Source organism: Onychostruthus taczanowskii, unplaced genomic scaffold (genome assembly GCF_017590055.1).
Source record: "Onychostruthus taczanowskii isolate IOZ18803 unplaced genomic scaffold, ASM1759005v1 scaffold77, whole genome shotgun sequence".
Classification (NCBI taxonomy): domain Eukaryota; kingdom Metazoa; phylum Chordata; class Aves; order Passeriformes; family Passeridae; genus Onychostruthus; species Onychostruthus taczanowskii.
In genome coordinates this window covers 5,632,464-5,658,600 of record NW_024505561.1, presented here as the reverse complement: position 1 = coordinate 5,658,600, position 26,137 = coordinate 5,632,464, and the positions used below count along the sequence as shown (strand labels likewise).

At 35.7% G+C, this 26,137-nt stretch overlaps 1 protein-coding gene across 5 annotated transcripts in view; it reads left to right on the top strand.

Annotated features, from left to right (window-relative positions):
• The window catches only part of FGF14 (fibroblast growth factor 14), a 378,598-nt gene that overhangs the window by 273,343 nt on the left and 79,118 nt on the right, over nt 1-26,137 (top strand). For 4 of the 5 annotated variants that reach the window (XM_041423404.1, XM_041423407.1, XM_041423408.1 and 1 more), the window contains 2 exons: nt 12,168-12,278; nt 20,624-20,727. In XM_041423404.1, coding sequence (XP_041279338.1) covers nt 12,168-12,278; nt 20,624-20,727 — 215 coding nt within the window. The remainder of the gene's footprint in view (nt 1-12,167; nt 12,279-20,623; nt 20,728-26,137) is intronic. The other variant, XM_041423406.1, reaches the window with a different exon arrangement.

The window sequence follows — 26,137 nt, the reverse complement described above, 5'->3', positions numbered from 1 at the left end:
TGCTGTTTAAAACATGCTTTTTAAATTTGTATATTCTGTAAAGTGGTTTTCAGGACAAGCTTCAAGTTGAAGGGTGGAGTGGAAGTTCTGGTGTGAGAAAATTCCTCAGCTGATAGTTGAGGATGCTAAGCAAGCTAGTTTAATTTTAGTTGTGTCCATATGGTTGCATGTTTGCGGTTTTGGTAGGTTTCCTAACACAATATAAGAGTGAATGAGCAGCTGTCTGGGGCTGGCCATGATTCTAGTCCAACCAGAACAGTCTGACAGGGCTGGAGTTGAGTCTTGGGGGGAAAGACTTGTCCAAAGTGTAGAGAGCATTAGTGTCTCTACAGTGTGACTAGGTCTGAAGAGCACATGATAGATGTTTTGGGTGCATAAGAAGGCTCTCTCAGGTGTACTTAATTCAGTGCATTTTTGGCCTGTCCTTCAGAATGAGCTACGTGTTTCTCACTACTCCATCTTGAAAGAGTGAAAGATCACTGCCTCAGGGGAGATGTTCTTATGTGGTTAGAGGAATGCCACCTGTTACTTTATTGAGAGACACCAAACAAGGAGGTTTGGAATTTGCCTTGTTTAGTATCTTCACGCATAATTGGACATCTGTAAGAAATTAAGAGATGATGCCAGACTTGAGAAGGAGTGATGATGTTTTTAACTCTTTTAGCCAAGCAGACAGTGAAGAAAGAATCCACAGTTAGGAAAGTGTTGTGGCTCAGCAGCCTTGAAGAATATATTTTGGTTTAGGGTTTTTGCCAGTTTTGTATTACACATCTTGAGAGAAAATACACATTTGAAACTGCCATGGTTCTTACTCTGATTCACTACTCTGCAAAATGCACCTGATGCCTGGATGGTTGAAGAAGTTGCTGGTGGGTTTGGATCTGTGGGCTGATATACCTCTGTGATACAACCTTAAATTATAGACTGCACTGCATTTCCTGGTAGCTACAAGGTGGAGTTTGTATCTTCTGTTAAGTTCATAGCCTGAAGAGAATGTTTCTATAAATTTGTAAAGAAGGACATATGTGACTGAAGGAAAATTTGTTTCATTTGTTTAAGCTTAAAAATCTATTTTGTTATTGAAGTTAAGACGTGATTGGGCAGCAGGGTAGAGGGTTATCTTCTTATGTCCTCTTGAATAGTCGCTATTGTCGGACATGCACAGCTGGAAAAAGAATACAGTTGGGAAATAATAAAGGAATGAGAGGACAGTGGTTAGGGAGTGAAAGACAGGATGTGAGAAACAGTGGAAGGAAGGCTTGCGGTCTGAACACGTTAAGAAAGTATGTGTGGTAGATGCATAGCCAGTTGTCCATGATGATGGAGATGCACTGGAGCCAAAATGTAAAGAAAAAACCAGATCACTAAATCACTGTGAAATTTCACTAGATAGGATGGGAGATTCCTTATAAAGCACTGATTTTTAATTTCATTTTCAGGTTATATATTTAAAAGTTATATGTTCTAGTCTGTGTAGTAATAAAATTTAGATTTAGAGATTGAATGCCCTATCAGTGTTTTTGAGGTATTTTTGGGCATCATCAAAACATGAACCAACTTTGAGCTCCTCCAAAACCTAGCAGGTATTTTTAATCTTGTGATACATTATAGAATACTTTCATTTTCTGTAGGTGGCAGTGAGTGGCTGGGTAGTCTCTGCTCAGTGTGTCACCACTACAATATCAAAAGATTCAGAACTGGAATATTTACTCCTTATTAGTGAATAATCATGTTGGTCTGAACTGATTCTGCACATTTTCTCATAAATGCTATGAGTATACTTCTGATTGTTTTCTTGTTAGTAGCTAAATATCTGGACTAAACAGTGTTTCTAAAACAGTCAGGGTAATCTAAGTGGGATAAACAGTTTGATTTTGTTTGGAGTTTTTTGTTTTTTTTTTTTTACCTCCAGGAGCATTAGGTAGAATAAATGGAATTTGCCAGTTTTAGCCATGCCTTTTTGTTCTTGCTAGAGTCAGTCTTGAAAAAAAAGAAGTTCCAGAGAAGCAAAGTTGTTTGTGCTGAAGTCCCTCAAAGAGGTTTGAGCTGAGTGACTGCCTGTCACAGTTTCCTGTGATTGTCCTGCATCATTATTGTCAAATTCTGCTGATTTCCTTAAAGCCCAGATCCTGGGGTCATGTAACTTCATAATAATTTGTTTTCTTTCTGTGTATTCCATGTTTTCTTGGGTAGCAGAGATGAGGAGAAGACAAAAAAGCCTTGAAGGTGTGGCCCAAGTTGACCTCAGACTCAAAAAATAAGCAGAGACTAGCTTCAGTGAAGAGGCATAGTTTTGTCATATCAATGATAGAAGAAATTACTCTCTTATTCAGAATTCAAAAAGATTCAGACTGTGTTCTTCAAGTGCAGGAGATTATTTTCTTGTCTCAGTTTGAAAATCAGTTTTTCAAACTGCTACTCTTAGGATTTCTGAATGGTGTTTAATACCACAGATTACAAAGCCTTGCAATCTGCAGGCTGAATGGACTTTTCTCTTTTTCACAGGGAGATTTTGGAAAAAAATTATCTCAGGAAATGAACGCAGCCATGCATTGCTTCTCTTTCTGTCTCTCCATCTCACTGTATTCTTACAAAGAAAGCATGCAAGTGCTTGTACATATAGTAGAATAAAATATAGGAAATAGTCTGCTATTTCTTCCCTGGTTAAAGAGCATTCCCAGGCAGCAGTTAGTTACACTACAAAAAAAAGGAAGAACTTAATCTTTAATATGACTTGCTATTTCTGGTTCAAATAGTTCTTACTAATCCACTTCTGGTAACTCATCACATTTCTTGGGTATATAATTTCTTAAAAAATAAATAAACTTAAAAAGTAGAACACCCTCTATTATACATTTTTTGGTAATGCTGCCTCCTTTTCACTTCTGTTGCTCTTACTTGTTTTGGAGTTTGTGAAAACAGCAACCCTTTGTGAAAGAGGAATGTAATGCTATTTAAATTGTTGAAAATTTGCTAATGACACTGTATATGTTATGATATTAAAAATTCTTTTGTAGCTCTTCTATAAGAATTAATGCCAGTGCATCTGTTCTTTTCTAGATAAATAAATATTTTTCTAAGTAAATAAGGCATTGTATTCACACTAACAGCACAAACTTCCACTTGTCTGATGGAACCTCTATAATCTTGCTTTATACAGCAACAATAATGTTCTTAACTAATAACAAATACTGAAATATATTTATTTCCTTTTCACAATGGGATTATCCATTTCTCAATCAATATTCCTTTGGATTCCTGCTTCTCCAGTAATATTGTTTCTTCATGAAGAGGACTGAAATGCAATTTGCACTTAACAGATCTCATTTTGCTGCAATTTCTTTGTGAACAAATTTTGTTTTTGTAAAGAAATCTGTTTAGACAGTGTTGGGGAATGACATGGTTTGACAATGAGGATTTATATTAAAGCATAACGATTAAATAATAATTTATACATATACATAGTTTTCTACTATGTAAAATTCTTACTTTTCTACTTTTTTTAAGATTGTAAGTCAGTTTGTTGATCCAAACTTTTTCACAGCAAATGTTTTCCTGTCTGATACAAAGAAGAAATCTTTTTATTTTGTACATTATGGAATACTAAATTAAAATGCAACTGTTTTATCAACACCTTTATTTTCTTTTAAATGAGTTTTTAAAATTTGAAACAGATTTATCTTTGGTTACTACTTAATACTTTTGTTTTGTTAATCAGGAGTTTACATTTGTGCACTAAATTGTTAGTACTGATGAAAAAGAATAATTCCTGGGGTTTTTTTGCCTTTCTGATTTAAATATTTAAACCTGCACAAATCTCAACTCATTCTACTCAATTCAACAACCTGTCATGTGGAAATGACAACTTTTGATTATTGTAATTTTATAAAATGTAGTAATGCATCTCTGGTGGCAGTGAAAAAATGAGACTGGTGCATTAGGAGATATTTGGAATCTGCTGCACCTGAAATCAGGAAAGCTTTTAAGTTCAGCTGTCGAAGAAAATTGAATCTTTGCTCTGCAATGTGTCTCTGACACATCTTATGAGAAAAAATCTTATAGGAGGTGGCTGAGGGAGCAGGGGTTGTTCAGCCTGGAGAGAAGGAGGCTCAGGGGGACCTTATCACTCTCTACAACTGCTTGAAATGAGTCTGTAGCCAGATGGGGGTCAGCCTCTTCTCCCAGGTAATGAATGGCAGAGCAAGAGCAAATGGCCTCAAAATGTACCAGGGAGGGTTTAGGTTTGGTATTATAAAAAAATTTCTTCACTGGAAGGGTGAAAGCATTGAAACAGACTGTCCCAGGAAGAGTCATCATCCCTGGAAGTATATAAAGGACATATAGACTTGGCACCAAGGAACATGGTGGTGAACATGGCAGTGCTGGGTTAACAGTGAGGCTTAACATCTTAAAGGTCCTTCCAAACTAAATGAGTCTATGATTCTATACTTTGCAATTTCTAATTTTCTCTTCCTAACTAGGAAAAAATCTTCTTTGTCCCAGTTCATTGGTAATGCATCTTCAGTTTTTCTCCAGTGTTAAGGCTGGTTGGTAAACTAAAATTTCTTGAATGTAATGTGAATGAATTATTTAAATATTTTGAGCCATTGTCAAGAACATAAAACTAAATATAATACACTATGTTCTTGACAAGCATATTTCAGATGTGATAGTTATGCATATCTAAGCAGAGGGAATATACTTCATTTTGTGGACTTTTATGTATTTTGTCAAGAATTAAAGGTAATAAGTTAAAGACCCCTGCCACTTGCTGTTATGGAAACTTCCTGAAAAGGAATGTCGTGTAGAATTCAATACTTTGCATTAAAATTATCCTGTTATCCTCTCTCCATTAACAATTACCCTGATGGCTTTGAATACTTGTAAAATAGACTGTTTGGGCACTTTGAAAATTATTTCTATCTCAGTTAATGAAAGAAATAGAAGCTGTCTTCAGATATTTCATTGCTTAGTAATGCAGCATGCAAGGAGATAAGTAGTAAAGCTTGAGAAAATAAATGCAATGTTTAAACATTGACTTCTAAAACCAGAAATTATTTAGGAACAGGAGTATCAAATTCATTCTTTGGTGAGCTAGGTGCTATGTGAAATAAATTCAGTTACATATGTAAAGGTCATCTATGCCCATCCTATTGTATTTTCAAAATTCAGTGGCATCTTTAGAGAAATCTCATTCTTAAATCCCTTTTATTTACTGATTCCAGGGGCAGTGCATTAGTCAAATTTTATACATAGGTTAAATGGTAATAGAAACTGTCATGTTATTGTGCTTTGATATTTTTTGAGTGTGAGCAAGATTACGTTTAGTGTTTGACAAAGGCTTTTTATGGAAAGATAAAGATTATTTCAAATTGAAGACACAAACTACTTTTTTCTGGAATCTGTTTCTTGATGCTTTTTTCTTTTCAAGAGAAACAGTAAGCAGTAATTTTTATAATGTTAATGTTTTGCTGTTAGAATTTAGAATCAAGAATATTCCAGGTAGACCTAAGATGGTCAGATGGAACAGCTCCAAAACATAATACTAGAATGTTATTATTAAGGTTCAGTAAGACATATTGGGTATTTTAGGCTTATGTAAAATGAAATGAACAAATAAAAACTGTAATAGCAAGACTTCTCTAACATGGAATTTAGACAGTAGAAATTTAGTGTTTCAAAGTAAATTGAGAAAGTGGATAGAGTTGCTGAGATGGAGCTTTTTCATTAGTGGAAGACCATGCTTTTTAGTTAAATATATTAAACTGCGACTGGTGCTATCTAAGTAAGCTTGGGAGTAGAGACCAGCTTCTTCTTAATATTCCTGTGTATAACATAAACTAAGATAGCATTTAGATACTAAGGAATTGGAGATCTTTGAATTTTAGTGTAGTAGAAGAGACATGGGTTAAAAGTGGAAGGCAGTGTTTAAGCTGGAATTTTCCAACAAATTCATGTGTTGCAAGATCAGAACCATCAGATTTATACAGTAAAGTCCAGTAGGAAGAGAAATGCAAATTATTAACTTAATTTACTAAAATTCAACTACCATGCTCATGTAAAATTTTGATTTTGGAACAAAATGTTTTCTGAACAATCTAATCTTCTTCCCTTTACAACAAATTCCCTCTAAAAACAATATGTCTGGTAAAGGAAGCTGTTAATTGTTCTGCTGTAGACAAGTCTATTGAATCCAATCAACTTGTAAATCTGAACAGATATAAATTATCTCAGCTAGCAGCCAAGTTCCTGTAATTCTATTGGTGGTCAAATTTGTTTGAGTAAAGCCATACAGCATGAAACAAGGCTTATGTAGTTTGAAATGCACTGTGAGACCCAGAGACAAAATGTCAGCACCCACAAATGGAAAGGGAGCACCTTTTGCTGTTAACATAAAAACATTTGCAACACAAAGGCAAGGATGCCAGCACAAAGGGGATTTTTAAGAAAAGCAACCATTTTGCAGAACTCCAGCCTGCTTTCATAGTTTACCATAAACGCTGTGGAAGTGCCGATGACAATGGCAGCGCAGGAACGTGGGAGGACTCTCTGTCTCTTGACCGCGCTCTCAAAGCGAGGTTCTGCAGGAGATGAGCTTGTGATGTGAGACATAAATGGACAAAAAGTAGAGTTAAAAATAAACACCAAAGTTGAGTGCCCTGTAATCATCATGAGAACGGAAAAATAAGTGAGCAAAGAGAAAGCCACCTCGTTTCAGAGCAAGGACTATTATTACTTATGGGAACAGGGAATAATGGAAGCTATTGCTTTTCTGAGTTCACATTATGTGCTTTTTCCCTTTTGCCCTGAATAGAGCAAAACTTTCTTTCAAAAATATTTTCTCCTAAGTTTTTAATTAAAGTTGAGTTTTCTAGTGCATATTGTGAGATATTGAAAAAATATTATTAAAATGAGAGAGCACTAGCATATAAAATAAATGTTCAAATTTTATTATATTCTGTTAACAATGAGAGAAAGTAAAAAAAACAATTAGGAACTTGGAAACATTAAGACACCAGGAGATGGGACAGTCTAATAAAGAGGTTAGGAGTGTATAAAGTTTTGAATGCAAAAGCTGTATCACTGGAACAGCTGAAGACTTTAATAATGAAGGATGGTTTTCGATGCCTATTTATGATTTTATCACCTTTAAATGAAGTACAAAGTTCTGCATTTTGAATTCCCCATTGGCAATATACTTGCTTCAGGAAGCTTGCCGTTACAATTGTATAACACTCATTTCAGAGGACCCTGCACTTTTATGTGCTAGAATGACAATGCAAGGTTTGGCATAAACAAGGTGAAATGTAATGTGAGCATCTGTAACGACTGTACCTGTTTGAGTACTGTTGCAATATAGCAGAAGCAGTACACTTGAGAAGAAGATGACTTTTGAAAACTGGAAAAAGCATTACAGCAGGAACTGAAATACCTGAAATGAGAATCCAAAAAAGAAAATGTAATTTTTACGTGGAATTTTTTCCCTGCTTCCAGCGCTTAATTGCTAAGTGGAAAGTTTCTAAAATACTAAGCACTACATAGACATGTTTTAAGTTTTAAAAAGTATCCAGACATTAATCTAAAGCAACAGTAAGTTTCTGTGCAGAAGATGGTGAGGGGTTGAAGATATCTTGACCTGTGATATAGTGGATGGGGTCTAACCTGCCTGCAGGGGGGTAATTAATTATTGCACAAAGTAGAGACACTTCAGCAAGAGAGATGGCAAGAATTCCAGTCCAGTACAGCCTACACACACTACTATTAGAGTACTCTTGTGTGAAAAGTCAAGAAAAGGGGCTTTTTGCTCTTCTCAGGTCTTACAAAATAATAGGGAGATGTGCCTGGAGTGGATGAGACACTCTGGACTTTGGGTGGTATTTTACTTCCCAAGTAAAAAAGGAATTTGGTGGTTTCAGGATTTCAGGGATTTTTTTTTTTAAATCTGAATACAGACTATAATGGGGTTTTATTATATTTCAATAAAGTTTAATAGGTGAGGGAGAAGATTCCTAACAAATGCTGACCATAACATCAGCGAGCAAGACATGACAGCCAAATCATGGTGACTATCAGTACCAAAAACCTTAAATAAAAAATGCTCTGGTTTTATTTTTTTTTTTTTGGACCAATATGAGTGGTACTTTTAGTACTAAAATATCCACAAGTGAAAACTGCTGGATGGAAGTGCAAAGAATAAAGGACGAGTAAAACATGAAGTACCTGGAGCTGTTATCATGGTTTTGATGCTTTGCTGTCTGAGCAGAATGTACCTCTAAATATTGGCTTTTACTTGGCTCACTGAGCGACTCATTTCGTGGCAGACTGGTAGCTGACTGGATAGTGCAGTTTATTCTCCATAAAAATGTGAGTTGATGTGAGACTATTCCTCCCATTAAGCATTTGCTTGTCAGCAGACTTTTATTTAGTACCTTTACACAGAAGAGGAAGGAAAAATAATGACAGTAAAAAAAAAAAAAAAAGCTTTGCTCTGGTAAAAACTAAAAATTAAAACTCCAGTGGATGCTAAGATACTAATTTTTAAAATATACAATAGGCATATTCACCACTGTTCTTTTAGCATTTTAAATTCATGTATGTTTTAACACTCATATTTTATAAGTTTTTCCCCTAGTTTATTTTAAATCTATAAAGTTTCTGAATACATCTGTCCTGGCAGTGTGTTGGAGTGGGGAGGTACACGTGAAAGCCATTCCCTCTGTGAACAGAAAATATTCACAATTCAAAACATGAAGTGTCATAATTGGGCTAGAGCAAGAGCTGCACTCAGCCTGTCATGAGTTAATGCCAAAGCCATTTTTGTAGCCACTATTTGAGAGAGAAGACATCTTAATTAAACTCTGCCTTTGTTGAGAACATCAGAAAAGCTACTGACAGAGTGTTCATGCTAACTGCAATCATGCATCCTGCCATCACCACTGACAAGGGAAAAAGGCAAGAAATGTGGGCTGCAAGTGGCTGCTGTCACACAGATTGCTGTGAAAGAGAGGCTTAAGAAGCTGTTGCTTTGTCCATTCAGTACAGCTTTGAATTTTAAGAGACAACCTCTAATAACGACAAGTCAGAATAATTTTTCCCACTGTAGGGCATTGCTGACATGTTATGCTGAACTGTTCGACCTCAGAAATCAAGGTGCACAAAAAAATTGATAGAAATCTTAAGATGTGGAACTGTTCCATAATTTTTGATGCACGGTGAAGTTGGCTTTTTTTTTAGTTTCATTTGCCCTGAAATCAAGGTGTTTGAAATTAAATAACAAATTATATTGCTCACAAAATTACCTCACTGTGGCAACTCACATAAAGAGAACTAGTAACAAAATTTCTATGGTAAAATCATAAGAACTGGGAGCTCTTTGGTGAGGTCAGCTCTCATCCTGTTTCTGGTTTATTTTTTTGCTGTGTTTTCTTGCCATTCTCATTCTCTTACATGTGGGAAGATAAAAGCGAGTGTGGGGGTTAAAGGGTAGGAATAAATGCTGGTCTGTCTGTCTTTGTCACTCTGGTGAGAGTTATGGAAAGGTGACACACCCAGTACACCTGTGGACAGGCAGCAGCACCTCTCTTCTGCCGTTGTTTCTGGGCATTGCTGCTCACTCCTGCTGTCTAGCAGAGAGGAAAAAAAAAAAAAAAAACAAAAAACAAAAAACAAAAAAATAAACAAACCAAAAAAAAACCAAAAAAACAAGTGTGGCCAGCAAGGATTTGAGAAACTCATTTGCAAATCATCTGAAGCTAAGACTGTTCCTGTAATATTATTAAGAGACAGAGGGTAGATAAAATGCTACAGAAATACAGGGACTAGCAGATTTCTCTTCACTGCTTGCTGCTCAGATGTCTCAAAAAGGACATGAAAGGGTAATTTATCTTTCTGCAACGAGAAGAGATAAACTTCTTGCCTGGCAGGATTGTCTGCTTCATCTTGGAGATATTTACCTTGAAGCTGTATGGAGTAGTCTTTGTGACTATTGCTTATTATGACTTATATCAAGATTGATGTGTCATTTCATTTTCATTCAGATATAATTTTGGATAGCTGGTAAAGCAGGGTTAATTTTAAAAAATGTTTTTTTATGAAAACAGATGAATGATTAAAAGAAACTATATTTAATTTTTCAATTTAGGAAAACAAATAGAATGAGTATAAAAAACAACTTTGAAAGTGACTTCTAAGTTTGACATTTTTCTCTTGAAGCAGTAGATGTAAACAGCTGGTGACAGTAAGTTGACTGTACTTTGCCTTCCTATGAAACTTCTTTGCACTAGAAAATGTTGATGAAAAATCATTTATTCACTATTTCTTTGGGTATAGGAAGTGTTTTTCAAAATGCTGATACTTTTCCTGTAAATAATTTTTCAATATCTAGTTTTATTAATATTTTTATTATACTTTTATTTAGTGTTTCAAAATGCCTTTTTAATGAGTGTTAAACAAACATGTTTAAAATTGTCAATTTGAAGGACACACTGAAAGCATATATTGACAGGAATAGTACCTGTGTAAAAGGAACTCAATTTTCATTTTTAAATTATGAAAATACTTTTGAATCACCTGATGAAACTGATGGAGATAGTACATTCAAATGAATTACAGTTTAACATGTTTAAATTTCTAAAAATATTTGTTTCTGAGTATTCATATATAAAGACAGACTTTTGATAATATAAAAATTAACAGAAAACAAAATTTTCAGTTTAGATAAATTAAGAAAATTTAAGTTGCAATATGCTTATATGTTGATCTTTGATTGTCCATATTATTTACTTCCATGCCTCAGAAGTCCTACAGTGTTACTATTTATAGTAACAGTTTTTCATTATGTTTACAGTTTAACTTGTATTTTTAATTCAGATGGGCTTATTGTTTAATATGACTTTGTAATTTGGATATTCAATAAAAACAATTGCAGGATAATTTCACAGAACTGAGCCTCTGCAGAAATTTCAGTACATACCATTTAGAGGCAGTTTTGTTTATCACTGTTTGTTTTCACGTCCCCTTAGGATACTCTAAGTAACCCAGCATGATTAATTGTGAGAGCAATTATACACAAATTTTGTATTCTGCCCACAGGCTTGCATGAAAATACTTTCTGTCTTCCTTTGAAGTTCACATGTTTATTTTATTATATATCTGTATCAAAGTATTTATGAATTTAATTCATTATTGCACAGCTAAGCATATGATATAGATATTTTAATGCAAATGTTCTCACAAATTTACATACTGGCTGCCTGGAACTGGGCCTAATAGTTAATGTTTACCAATATTAATACTTATATCACATAGAGGTAGTTCTGTTGAATTTTTAAAAGATGTGATGCCTTCTTTCTCTGAACTTGTTTTGCAACAGCTCAGTTTGTGGTTTGGTAAGGCAACATCTGTGTCGTGAATCAAAGAGTTTGTGGCTGGGCACCCCCTGCCCAATTCTTGGCAGTTTTCATAAATGCAGAGTATTAGATGGAGAACCTTCGTTGTTCCAAGCTACCTGGATTTCCCCTAGCTTTATCTTATTGAGAGCTTTTTCAGCTTTTTCTTTCTGCTGAACAAAGGTTATGTCTTGCCCTGATTGTGAGTGTTATTCCCTGGGGGGTGGGAGAGGGCAGGTGACTTGGTTCTGCTTCTACCTTGGTTAAAATATTCTGGGAACTTCAAATGGTACTGTTACAAATTGCATCCAATAAGTTTACCACTTTTGATAGGAAAAGAAACAGACCTTTTCCTCCCAGTTTCCTTAAAACTTATGTGCAGTACAGTAAGTTGCTAACACATATGAAACCAGTAGGGTTTTTCAAATGTTTTGTTAGTTTCTATAATGGGCTATACTTGTTGCTGAAGTCTACAATTTTTTGCAGGGCTTAATATGGTTTAAGCTTTTGACTGTGAGTATTTTGGGTGTTCTTTTTTTCTCTGTTTTACCTGTATTAATTATAATGAAGGATGTTGAAGGTAGAGAACAGGACATAAAACTGACCTAACAACACTCTGCAGAGAGATTTTTCTCCATCTCCATCAGCACACATCCTGTTGTAGTACTTACTTTTAAGACAGCATTGCTGCTTCACCAAACATCCTCCTACACTGAGAGAAGTAGGGATAACTCTTGGAAAAAGTTTTGAGGCTAGTGACAAAATATGTTTGTCTTTCAGATCCCCAGCTCAAGGGTATAGTGACCAGGTTATATTGCAGGCAAGGCTACTACTTGCAAATGCACCCCGATGGAAGTCTCGATGGAACCAAGGATGACAGCAGTAATTCTAGTAAGTGACTGCCCCAGGGGAATGTCGTAATCGCACACGCAGACCGCATCGCTCGAATGTCTATGCACAGGCACCCTGGTAATGCCTGCCTGCCTGCCTGCCTGCCTTTGGAGGGTTTCTGAATGTGTTTTGTCCCAAGGAGGAGGGCTCTGTCCCTTGGAAGCCTGGTGACCACCAGCATGGCTCGTGCAGGACATTGGCCTAAATGTGTTGCCTCTGAAGGGGAAGGTGTTAAGAGCTCACGGACCTTAGGAGGGAGATATTTAGGCCAATGAATGTCTTCTGGTAATTTTATAAAAGTGATAAAATGATATTAAAAGAATTTTTTTAATAAGAACTCTTTATCCAACACAAATTTCTTATCCTTCAATAAATAACAAAGAAATTACAAGACATGGAAACCAAATTTCCCAGAACAATCTGAATTTACAAGCAAATAAATGTATGCTAAACTATCAAAGACCTTCATAAAACACATGATAAATTACCTTGCTGAAGGTACTAAAAATTTTGGGGCAAAAAATCCTATGCCAGCCAGAATTCCAATGATGTTAAGAGATTTTTTGCCACTGTAGAGATGACAAAAGTGGCAGTTTTTCAAAATGTTCCAAAAAAAAGAGGTCTTGAAAGGCTGTGTGGGTTGCTGCTTTGGTATGCTTTTCCTATGATACTGCTACATATTTTCATTCAATGAGCGTATATATATATGTTTGATAACTTCAGCTGCAAATGGTAATTAAACAAATCTATTCTTACTCTAGAAACAGTTAATTTGTGTTTGTTTATTTTAATTCTCATGACATATTTAAGTAACATTTCTGTGTCATCTTGAATTTTATTTTAAGCACTTTTAATACACAAGATTTATTTTCTTATTATGCATATATAAATAACCTCTTAGTTTCCTTAAGAATGTGGAAATTAGGCTGCAGAAATTAAGGTATTTGAGGTTTCTGCCTTACATTGGTAAGGTTCCTATTTTAGTTGATGCACAGCTGTAATTTATAACACCTTTCATCAGCAGATCGCATGATCATCTTTTATTGTTTGTTTTGGAGTTTTTTAATAGAGAAAAGTTGTTTAATATATCTTTATGTGTATCTCTCTACTTGTTTTCCAAGTGTTTTTGTTTCACTTCCATGTCCTCCCCATCCCACCCCCGTCCTTGTTTCTTTTCTTCCCTCCATGTGTCTATCTGTCATGCTCACTTCAGTACTGGAGTACATACTAAGACCTTAAAAAAGACAAGATTATTCTTGTCTAGAAGCTTTGCCTAGATGAGGTCTAAGAACTCTCTTAGGGTTTAAGTGCAGATGTCTGTCCCTCTGCCCATCTCTCTTATTCTCAGCTTCAGCAAGAAGGTGTGTATGGCTGCAACAATTGTTATTTCTGAGAGGTTTTTTAACTCTAGGCTCTCTATTGATGTGGAGTCTTTTCAAAGCTAGATCACAATGGCCTTACTTTTCTCTCTTTGATGTTGTCATCTTCAGAAATTGTCCACTTTATTTTTTTTTTTTTTACTTTTTCCCCTCCTCTGTGCATTTCTGATTTTCCAGCTCTCTGACCACCTCCCTTATTCTTCTTTTTCCAAAATGCAGAATGAATATTCTATATTATAAATATTCTAAAATATTGGACTTCTCCAAACTCAGCCAAATACCATATAGAAGTATTGTGTATTTTGGATAAATATTGCTAGATATTTTGTTTTACTCCAAAATTATTTTTTGGTTAAAAAGTTGTGGAGGGGTTTTTTTTTTTTTTTCCACAAAGGCATTTTTTTCTGTCTTTAACTGGTGGGATTAATTTTTTCTTAACTACTCAAATTTTCCAATATTTTTCAAAAAGACAGTTTAGAACAGAAGAATGCAAAATTAATGTGTTTGCCAGGAAAGCCTACAGTCTACATCTGAAATTTTGCTGGTATATATGTGTCAACACTATATTAAGAGTTGAAAAGATTTACCTATTTGGTATATTCATTATTGTATGAATATGTGTTTGTTTCTTTTGTGCTGCCAGTCTTAGTTTTTTCGCTTTCCACTTTGTTGCCTTTCATTTCCTTTTGAATTTTTTTCCCTACTGCTTTTTTAATTGCAGCATATGTTGGTTTTCCTTCTCTCTTTCGCTTTAAAACAATCATTTTCTTATGGATAGGATTTCTAGTGTTTTGATATTTTATTATTTCAGCTCCTTAGCATGATCATTTCTGTCTGAGGCTTACAAGTGAATAACTTTTGGCAGCTGCCCAAGGGAGAAAATCCTGCTTCTGGCTGTGGTGCTTGCAGGCTGCCCATTTAGTGTGCCCAGTGGGTGAAGGGATGGACATGTATCAGCTGTCCACAGGACAGATAGAATACTTACCTGGATAGTGAGGATGACTTCCATTCAAAGTGTGTTTCATAAACAAAAGGAAATACAGACTGCCAAAGGGTGTGCATCTCTGCCAGCGTTCCACCTGTCTTCTGCACTATTTGCTGTCCCTGAAGAGAGCCCGCTGAGTAACTGGGTGTCAGAGAAGCCAGAGGGAGCGAGGAGTGAGGGAGGGAAAAAAGATGGAGTTTCTTTTTTGTCTTCCGCAAGGAAACTGTTTGAAGCTTAGTCATGCCGCTACTTTTTGTGCTGTTGCCATGTGTTCTGTGTCAAGCAGTTAGTCTTCAAGTGTTTGAAGTTAAAATTCCCTCAAGTGCCTATATAATTTTGTACTCGTTTTATGTGTATGTCAGTAAACATAACTTCACGCACCTTTGGAGTCACAGTGTTATAGAAAGGTAGCTCAAACTAAGATTAAGATTTGCTTCTATCTGAAGTCAAAACAACTCAGTCATCTGAGTTGTATCAGCTGTTTTAATCAGCTGCTTATTGTCCCAGTTTGAGTAAAGTCTAGAGACTGCAGAGAGAGAGAGGACAAGATTTTTAGTGTATCAGTGTGCAAAAACTTGCATGAAAAAGGAAGGAAGATGTAATGTGTAATTGCATGAATGTGCTTTTGTCTGCTCATGTTGATGGCCATGATATTAGAACCCAACCTAAACAGACCAGTAGGTTTCAGTTCATGGTTGTAATTTCTTTTTATAACTTTTCCAAGATAATGATGCTTCATGAAACAATGGTAATTAATGCACCTATTGGTTAATGGTGCTGTTTCCTTAAATCACTTCCCCAAATTAAGGCTGTCAGCCAAACAATCTTGTGTGTTCAGTCTGTATTTATTTTGCCTCTCAGTGATATCTTGTTTTAGCTGTTTTTTTGTTTTTTTTTTTTTTTTTTCCATTTAATTTCCCTAATACCTTTCAGTTTCTGGTTTGCTTTTGTGTCTTGCTTGTAGCAAAGGCAGGAGTGACTGTGGTTAAAGCTGCAGCTTTGGTTACTGAGGTCCTACTCAGTGTAGCTGTCACACTCACTCTAATGTTCCTGGACTTTACAGGTGCAAATGCATCTTGCTTCACTGGCCTCATGTTTATTAATTAGGAAAAAGAAGCTCCTGCACAGAAGTCATAAAGAGATAGAAATTATTTCCATATGTGCTTGTAGTAACAAGCGTTATATTCTCCTCCTGTCCTCTCCACCTAAACCAGCTCAGTTTTACGCTTTGGTCTCTCTTCAAAGTTTTGTCTTCTGAATGAAGGGTAGGTTTAGTTGGAAGACTAATTAATTTGAGAAGCAGACAATTCCAACTTTTTAATTTCTGAGATTGAAACCCTGAATCTTTCAGCTCTATAGCTTTTTTAAATTCACCTAGAGTATCTCAGCCAACAGCCACACAAAAAATGCAACGTAAATGATGATACTTTCCTTTATAGTTGATAGACCTGATTGTAACACTCAAATGTTGCAATTGACAGCCCTTATGAAATTACAGTTGTGTTTATAACATGTTTATAATATTCTGTGATTAAAAGAGCATTACCTATTGGTAGTCTTATTTCATAAACTGATAAATGAAAAAGTGAACATTATCCAATAAAAATTTATTGGTTGTGCAGTGCACATCTTTTATTATGCTGCAACATGCTTTACTTCCTTTGTGGTGCCTGGTACCTGGTAGAGTTGCTCTTCAAAAAGTCCTGCAACCATTTAACATTCCCTTTTTTTCATATTTTAATGCATACTTCTATTTATATTTTCCAAATTGAATGTGGAAGTATTATCTTTTTAAAGTCTTTATAAAATACCTACCACTATCATATTTTGGTTTGAAGGTACTCATAAAATAACCTTTACAGCACCCTGGTAAGTTAAAGGAGATAATTAGATAGAAATAAAGCACATAAAGATTAGGAAAAAAAACACCTGCAGTGCTGTTAAATTTGGATTAATGAATGTTAATTTTGGATTACTGTACTGATATATCTGCAGCCTGATGCTTGCACTGGTTTTTACTGAAGTTTGTCTTCAAAGAATTATACAGGCATTTACTCATCTATTTACACCTCCTCTGGGAGTTAGGTAAGCCTGTTTCTCCCACTGGGATAATCTTAGTCTGACAGGTAAATGTTCAGTCATACCCCAAAAAAAAGTTTTAATTATATCTTCTCTAAGATCAGGCAGCTAGAATTGGTTTGCTCCATAAGAAATGGATGGACAAATCTCTAAACACCGAACCTCTCGCAGTCATTGCCAGTCTAAAAGATGTTTTGATGGAGTTGACATTTTTGCCTGTGGGCCTGCAGATGAAAATAAATTGAAGAAGTAGTTGCCTTGATCTGATTGGAGACTTGGTACTGTGGAAAGTTTTGTTAACTGCCACAAGGGCAGTGTGCGTGCGGAAGAGGCTGCAAGTTCAGAACTCTTAGAGCAGTCAGTGTGTAGCAAGATTCTTGAGAAAAACAGTGATCTGTAATAGCAATTTTCTTGCAGCTACAAGTCAGTTGTACTTAAATAGACTTCCACAAGTACATGAAATATCTGATTTCAGGCATTTCAGATTTCAAGTTAATGGACTGTGTTGTTATAACATAAAAGAAGGAAAAAGTTATATGGTGGTTTTGTGTTTTGCTCAAGAAAGGAGTGATTGCTTATAAAAAAGTGGACTCAAACTTTTGCTAAAACTTTTTGAGGATTAGAACCCAACTCAGATTTGGAGTTCCTGTAAGTCTCCTCCATGAAAACTAAACAAATAACCCTTTCTCATGCCAGTTGTTCCTGCTAACTGTCCCACCCCTATTTTCTGACCTTTTTGTTGCAGGAGTAGGCTTGCAGGCTTAGGAAAAGGCAGAGAACCCAAATGCTTTATAGTTGTGTTTTAGATAGAATACCAAGCAAAGCTAAGGGAGTGTGCACTCTTAGCACTGACAAGGAGAAAAGGTTTTACTTGCACCATTTTTGCCAGTCAGTTCCCTTGTCTTCCCTGATGTTCCCTTGCTTACATTTGGAATTGCCAGGCTTTCTACTTAAGCGTGCAGCATAGGAACACTGAGCACCACACACTGCTGTATTTCCTGGGCTGTTGGGGGTGCCCCTGAGCCCACCTCATTTCTACTTAAGCGTGCAGCATGGGAACACTGAGCACCACACTGCTGTATTTCCTGGGCTGTTGGGGGTGCCCCTGAGCCCACCTCATCAGTGGACTCACTGAACTGGCTTTAGGCACATAAAGATGTTCAGGGACCTCACTCCCCAGGTCTTGGTTTCAGATCATTTTCGTAAAGAGAGAAGGAATCAGGGGACATGGCTCATTTTAGCAACCCCCTCAGATAAGAACATATGTTTGGCTGTGCAGAACTGGAATGCCAGCCGACTCTAGAAGGCTGTTTTTCTCAGAGCAGGTTTTTACTAGAGTGAGGTATGCCAAAGGTGAATCCTAGGAATGTTTGAAATGTGTAATTGAATGCAAAACCTTGCTCAGTGAAGTGTACTGCCCAGTCAGGTTCTGGAGAAAATCAAATTTCTTTTGGCCTGCTTCAAAGTGTATTAAAACCACATGCTGTGCCTTCCTGGTGCATGTTTTGCTGTCCCCAGTATGAAACACATTGCTAAACGTTTGTCAATCAATAGCTGAATGTAGACTGGTCTCCCTAGTTTTCCTCAAGCCTGGAGGATTCTGTGAAGCTTATTGAATATTCTGACTGTGCAGAATTGCAGCATTTCAGGTCATACTCTAAAATTTTAAGGGTTTGGACTATTTACATGGTCTCTGAAAATCTCCAGTTAAAATTTGGTGGCAGTAAAAGATGCATTGCATGCCTTCCATAGTGCTTTCTGAATTCACCAGCAACTATAAGTCACTTCATTAACTTTGTAAGCTGCACAAAACACTGCTGTGTTACAGGCCTGTAATTCTTGTTCAGTGGTGGTTGGGGGTTTGGTTTTTTTTTTTTTTTTTTTTTTTTTTTGGTTTTTTTTTTGTTTTTTGTTGTTGTTGTTTTTGTTGGGTTTTTTTTGTTTTGTTTTTCTTTTTTTTCCCCTAGCTTTGGTGCTTTATTTTTATTGGTAATATGGTAAATAATATCTACATTTCAGAAGTTTTGACTGGACCTCTATGACTATGAGTTATTTTTTATTAGCTGACTTACTTCTCATGTCTGACTTGTCTTTTGTGTTCACCTCTTTTCTTTATATAAGTATTGTTTGTTTTTCCTTCCTTGTGTCCCTTCAATTGTTTCCTCAGTCCCTTTAGCCTGGTTTGCTCCTGCAATTTTTTTTTTGTAGGAAAAAACCCAAACTCAGTAGCCGTCTGATACTTTGTTTTGCTGTGACAGGCTCCACCTCCACAACCCACAACAGTGATTTTGCTGGTTTTGACATTGTTTCGTTTGAGGATAATGAAATGAATGGACAATGAGGAGTTTATAACTAAATTTTGACTTCCAAAGTACACTGAACTAAAAGCCCTCAAGCCATGCAGTCTTTAGCCTATATACTCTTAGGATATCTTTTCTGTGAGTGCCATATTTCACTGTTTTACATTTAATAGAGAGGGAACCTTATCTATACCAAATATTTTTTTTTAGTAAACAGCACTGTAATATCCTAGCATAATGGAGAATTTTGGAAATTACAGAAATTAAAATTTATTTGTGCTAATTCTATATTCTTCTAGAGCTCTTTTCAATATATTTTTCTTTCTACCGCTCCAGGAAGAACTCTACTACAATTCCTAGCTCTATATTGTCTTTGTGTATTCCTAAAATTATCTGATGTTCCACATTATTTTTCTGCATGACAATGCCAAAGGAAAGGTTTCTCTTTTTTTTTATACATGCCTATATTTCTAGTAGTCTACCTATGTTTTGGTTTTTTTTCTCAGTTCTGAAGACTTGATCATATTCATCATAAACAAACTGGATGGATTTTTTTTTTATTTGACCAAACAGGAATTTTCACACCTTGAGAAATGTATTTATCCACTGCAATTACATGATTCTTTTTCTCCTGGTTTGGGCTTTAGCTCTGGCATCCTGATTACAGATAGCCTCATCCAGTACACTTTTTGATCACACCTATGGATGTCCTTCTTAAATTTTGAGGAACTCACTGTAGGTGTTATTGTGTTCCTGACACCTGACTTGGTGGAAACATAGTCCCCACTGCATATGTTGGATACACAGGTTGTGGCTTTGGTTTTCATCCAAGGACTTGGGAGTCCTTGGCTTATCCACAGTGGAAAAACATTTAGCATAAACTTTGTCTCATCCAGGTCTTTTCTTCCAAAACTGATGTGTGATTTGCATCTAACTTTTTAGCATGAGTCAGTAAATGTAATATAGGTGTGTGCTGGCATTAATTTTAGAAGAATTGGTTCATGCCACCTACTTATACAACTTGTATTTTTCTGTGGTGAGGCTGGTAAGCTCCCACTCTTCACACTGGTCTTTTTTCACACAGTAATCAAAGTTGTGGCTGTTTGGATTACTACAGAGGTATATAGTTTTTCTAGGGTATTTGTTATTAGGTGGTTTTCTGATTATTTTCTAATTATTACCCCAAATGGTTCTGTATTCTGTTCAGTAACATTTATGCCCATTTAGAATCAAGCATATATTTCAGTGCTTTTATGAACTATAATAAGCCTCTGTCATTACCTGACACCATTTGATACTGCTTATATCAAATATATCATTCAACAAAGAAAAAAAAAATTGAAATCACAGATTCCTTGACATCAGTCTTTGATGAGGGCACCTTTTAGCTGAAAACCATAAAAATGCCCAGAAAAATAAAGAGCTACTTCCCAGAATCAAAGAAGCAAGATTTTCTGAGTTAGTCTAATTTTAAAAGCATTAAAAAAATATGCAGTTTAAAACGGCATTAAACTTTTTTTATTTCTTTTCTGCTAATGATGTTTATTAGACTATTGTATTAACTGTAGCATATTTATATCTGGTCATGTGTTTTCTTCACAGCTTTATTCAACCTTATACCAGTGGGACTTCGAGTTGTTGCTATCCAGGGTGTAAAGACTGGGTTGTATATAGCCCTAAATGGAGAAGGTTTCCTCTACACATCAGTAAGTACCTTGCTGGACACTGGTTAGGAGGCACAGCTGAAGTTGAAATCTACACAGGAATGAGACTCCTGTCCACTTTTAAGAAGTTTTGTAATGTCTGTCTATGTTGCACACACCGTGCTTGTGTGTAGCATTATTTGTAAATGGGACACAGTAGAAATTACTGTGTACTACGTGTGAAAGTCTGAATGTGAGCAATCCTAAAAAAACACACCACAGAGCTCTTTTCCTGACAGGCTGTCATGCTGGAGTGCCATATGCCCCAAAGATTGTAATTTTCAATTCAACTCTTCAAAAATTTTAAATAAGGACCTGCAATTATTTTCTTTGTGACTTGTTGATCAGAATCTGAAAACTGCTCCAACCATTATTTTTATTGATAAGATTTATGAGTGCAACTTCCATCTAAAAGGTCATTAACAGCCTTATGGTTTGTCATGGTAATCTTGTAACTGCATGCTTAGTGTTACTGATTTTTTTTTTATACCAGGTATAAGGAGGGACTATTACTTCTGTAGAATGATCAAAGTTTTAAAATGTCTTTTGAGTCACAAAGAAGACTGCTGGATAAAGTGACTGGAAAAATCTCAGATTGTTTATGATATTTCAAATTATTTGATGCTAATCACTCAGTGTGTTGTGAATATATAATTCCTCAGTTTTGGTTAAGTTAGAGTCTTAACTTCCTTTGAAACGCAAAGAGCCTTTCATGTGAACAGGCCATTCTGTCAGGTATTGACAAGGTGGCTTAAAGGATTTTTCCTTACTATATTTTTATTGACATCTATGTTAAATTTATTTACATAGTGCTTTTTCCATTTTTTGTGTCACATAGTTCTTAATTCCCAACTGAGTTACAATACACTGCTTTGTTTTCAATGTCCGTTGAAAGGAAATTGGAAAGATTAAGCTTCTGATGCCCTGAGGGAAAGTATTCTGTTTGTTTCAAACACACAATTGTCTTGCAAAAGCTAATTAGGAAGAAAAAATGGAACTAATCTTGAATGCCAATGTCAAGACAAAGAGAAAATTCCTCCTCATAAAATGCCTGCTGGAAACTCCAGCAGTATTGTCTACATTTTATTTACATCTGTTCAAAATAAAAATTCTATCACAGGAAAACATGCAATATTTGCTATCAGAAGGAAGAAAACTTGAAGAAAATACTTAGTGCTATTAGAGAAAAGGAATTACTGACTTTCCAGTTCCATTGCTTTGTGGGGGGAGATAATTTCTGGATCATGGCATGAAGGGCATTTTTTTTTAATGTGTTGGCACAATGAAGAGTACATTCTTGCCCAGCACTGTTCCTGAAGTGCATTCTCAGTCCTCCAGAAAGAAATACAAATTTCAGGAGATGTGCTGTTTCATGATGGTTAATTTTGCAGGGGGACCACACGTGTACAAATTGTGGTAGGCACTGTTTTTATGTATTGTTCTGGAAATGATTCAAGTTAAATGAAGTTAAGTGAGGCAAGAAGTGAGTGTTTTTATAATGTGCTGCTTACTCTTCCTTGTGCAGAGAATGAAAGATGAGTGGCCCATTAAATTACAAATTGACACATTATAAAACACAGCAGAAGACTTTGTTATGTCTACGAAATGATTTTCAACTTACACTTTTTTCAAGAAGAAAAAAAAAACATTTGATCAAAAATTTAGAGGTATTGGTTTCAAAACATCAGTGCTGTAATACAGGTTTGTTTGTTTCATATTAATGAATTGACAATACTGGTAATACATTTTTTCTCAGTAATTGCCTTCTTTCACCTTAAAGAATAATGCATTTGAATATAAAATGGCAAAGCATCAGAGAGAAGTCTGTCTTCTCCTGAGGATCAAGATGAAGAAATAGTGTATGCAGATTTATATATCACCATTTGTAGAATTTTTTTTAACCAATCACTTTCTGTTGCTGTTTTGGTGGACTTTTTGACTCTTTTTCACATCTGTGTATCTGTTGCACCTAAATGCAGAAGTTATGTATTACGCGTCAGATGTTTTTCCCTTGGCTATTTAGGAAAGAATGGGAGAAGAAACTTTTCTAAGTTTCATATTCCAACTGCCATCACTGAAAAAAACTGCTGCATAATGGGAATGCTAGTTAAAATGTACATATATTTATATTTATTACCAATTTCTTATAAAGATTTTTAAAAAAGTAAGCATGCCCTGTAGACTAAGTAGCATTTTTAGTCTAAGTTGAGACAGAAGTTCTGTATAGCCCTCCTCTGCACAATAGCTTGGTGTCCCTTCTTCCCATCACATTAATATTCGCAGTATATAAAGGCTGTATCTTGTGAGAATAACCTACATGTTGATGCCTCTCTTCAGAGACTGAAAACCCCAACTCAATTATTTTTATCATAAGGTTCACGTCACATTAGCTAATTAAGCAACAGCACTGACAGGAAAGGTATTATGTGTGAAGCTGCTGTGTGTGCTTTTCTTCATTTTTAGAAGAAAATGATGGTACAGTTACAGACGAGTTTTACAAACAGATTGTCAAATGAAAATTTATATTGTTTCTTGCCTTTTTTAAAATCCTTTTAAATGGTTGTTTGCATCAGTTTGGGAGTCAATCTTTTTTCTTCCACTTTATTCTGCCATATTTAAGATCTTTTTCAACTATTTCTCAGAATTAGAACTAGAAAAATATGCAGAAAATTCATAGAAAAGTGCTATGTCAGTATTGCTTGGAACAGAAACGGGAGGACAGCAAATTGTGTAGGAAAATCAGTCTCAAGAGCTTTTCATACCTATTTTGCCTGCTGAAGCACTTGAGATTTGTATTCTGTCCTTTGAGAATTGATTGAGCCAGGGTCTCTAACATACATTATCAAAGTCTTGTCAAATAAAGGAGAAGAATCTTTGGAGTTTGATAGGGTTTTGCAAACTTCCTGAGAGAAATTTTCCAATTCTTTTCCAAAATCATAACCTGATTTTTTCTATGCATTTAAAGCAACTATTGCAATACCATAATTAATTATTTTCTATCATATGAAATATGAGAACAAGAGCCTTTTCATGTTGTGTTTTTCCTTGTACTTTTAAGGGTTAGCTCGCTTAAAGACTATCCATTAAACTCACCTGTTTTGAAGATTTGGATTGCTGTATCCAACTTTATTTCTCAGCATGTGTATATTTACATATGCTTATATCTGTACGTAGATATGTATCATAAATATGATACATTTACGTACTGATAGCTTTCCAGTTCTATATGTAAGTGAGCAATGAGAAGTATTAAAGTGAGTTGAAATTAATTTTAGATGGCTTAATGAACTGTGAATAATTTAATATTTATGACTGACTAAATAACTGTGAAAGCTAGTTGGAGAATCTGGATTTTTCCACAAAGAGCCATCTCAGTTACTAGCAAGAATTTGAAATTATAGTTATGGACTTCATATGTTAAAGTCAAAAATTGTGCCTTATTTCTTTCTTCCTTTTGAAAGGGTGAGCAAGATGAGGTTTCATTTCCAGATTTTGTCTTGTCACAATCAAAAGCAATGAAACTGGCTCCATGCACTGGGAAAGGGAGCACAGCTGCAGGGATTCTCCATGGGGAACAGGTATTGCCTGCAGCAGAAAGATGGCAGTGCAGTATTTGGCAGAAGCTTTCGTTGGGTTTGATGTTAATTTTGATCAACTCCCTTTTCAAGTGGTTCATTAGTTCAACTTCCAGAGGGCTGCAGGTTTTGTTCTGCTTCTAGGATTTCCTGCTATCTTAGCAGGATTAATTCAGAGGTAAAACTTATAATATGTTAGTCCATTTTATGATTCCTATTTTCCTGTGATAAGGATATGAGAGTCTTCTGGGTTTACATCAGTGGATTTTTCTCCAGAATTATTTGATATATCTGTAGTGTTTGGAAAGGCTACTGGTTCCCTTTTTCATCATAGGAGCAGTTTGTCACTGTACTACCTGTCTTTGGTGGGTATCAGAGTAAAAGAAAAAGGGAAATCCAAAATGTAGACAAGGAAATATCCTGTCCAGAACATCTTAACCTGCTTGTGTTTTCTTCTTTGTCTTTCCTCTTTCATAATAACTTCTGCAAATTTTCTGAGGCCAGAGATGTGAACTAAACCAGAGAGAAAAGAGCATACCTGTGATATTGTCCAGCAGCAGGTATCAAAGTCATAGGAATTCACTGCATGGTTTCTTAGTAAGACTGATGTTTTAAAAGATGACTGATGCTTTAAAAGAGCCTGCAAGGCCAGGTCTGACCTCCTTGGTCCTCTCTCCCACCATTGTTCACTGTGGCTCCAGAGGTCCTCTTCTGGGTATGGGGTAGCGGGAACCTCAGTGGAAGGATGTAGAAAGTACTGGAGAGATGTGGCTGCATTTCTGGGAGGTTTTGTAAAATATTTCAGAATTAGGAATATTGCACAACTCCCTTAACAGAATAATCTTGTTTTTTTGATCTGCCACAGTACACAGTGTTGAGGGTGTTGGAAGGGTGTTGGCTGGGGCAGCGTTTCTGTAGCAGTAAGATATCAGTCTGTGTCACAGCCTTCACGAAAGAGAGAGAACATCAATATTTGTTGCTGAGCAGTGTATTTGTTCTACTGCTCCGGCAACTCTCACCTGAAAAAAAAAGCCTTTGAGGATTTCTCCTGACATTTCAGCAGCTTCCCAATGCTGTTATTTCTGCCACTTCTTTAGCCCACATAATTGACCTCTCTGAGGAGAACAAAATTCAGCCTCAAGGAAGAACATAGGAGCACCTTCAGTGAAGCCTGGAAAAGAGTGAGAACTGAAGTAGTCTGTATTTCTAATATTCAAATCAAAGTCAAATGAAAAATAAATTTTGTCTAGCTTTTCATAGAGCCTCACTTTATGCTTTGGAATAGCAAAGCTTAGCATGTGCAGTGCTTTGAAGGTTCAAAGGTGCATAAAACCTTATAATAAACAGAGCAGAAGGGAGTTTAAACTAGATAAAACCAAAGAGGAAATGTGATGTTTTAAAATTTAAATTTTTTTTACGAGAATAATCAAAGGGGTTAATGGTGACATCAGGACAACATTGTTACAACAGTAGCTGACCTATGGTTTGGTCATTCTCCACCTTGCAAAGTATTGTAGATATAGTCAGGAATATATATGTTTAGAGAAAAAGTAACAAATAAAGCTTGCTCTGTGATAAGATGTAAACTTTTGTTTCTAGTGGTCAAAAGTATACTAAATATCAGAAAAAGGGTAAATCTCATTGCTCTTGAGGTATCTGTAGTTTTGTAAATGTAAGCACATCAGAGTGGAGTGTCTCATAATATTGGGATCACTAGAAAACGTTATTTTCTTTCTTATGTCAGACTTATGCTTTAGGGTCTCAACCTGCTCCCACACATTTGTCTTTCAGCATAGACTTTACTAAAAAAACAATAGGACCTTATTTCATTTGTCATT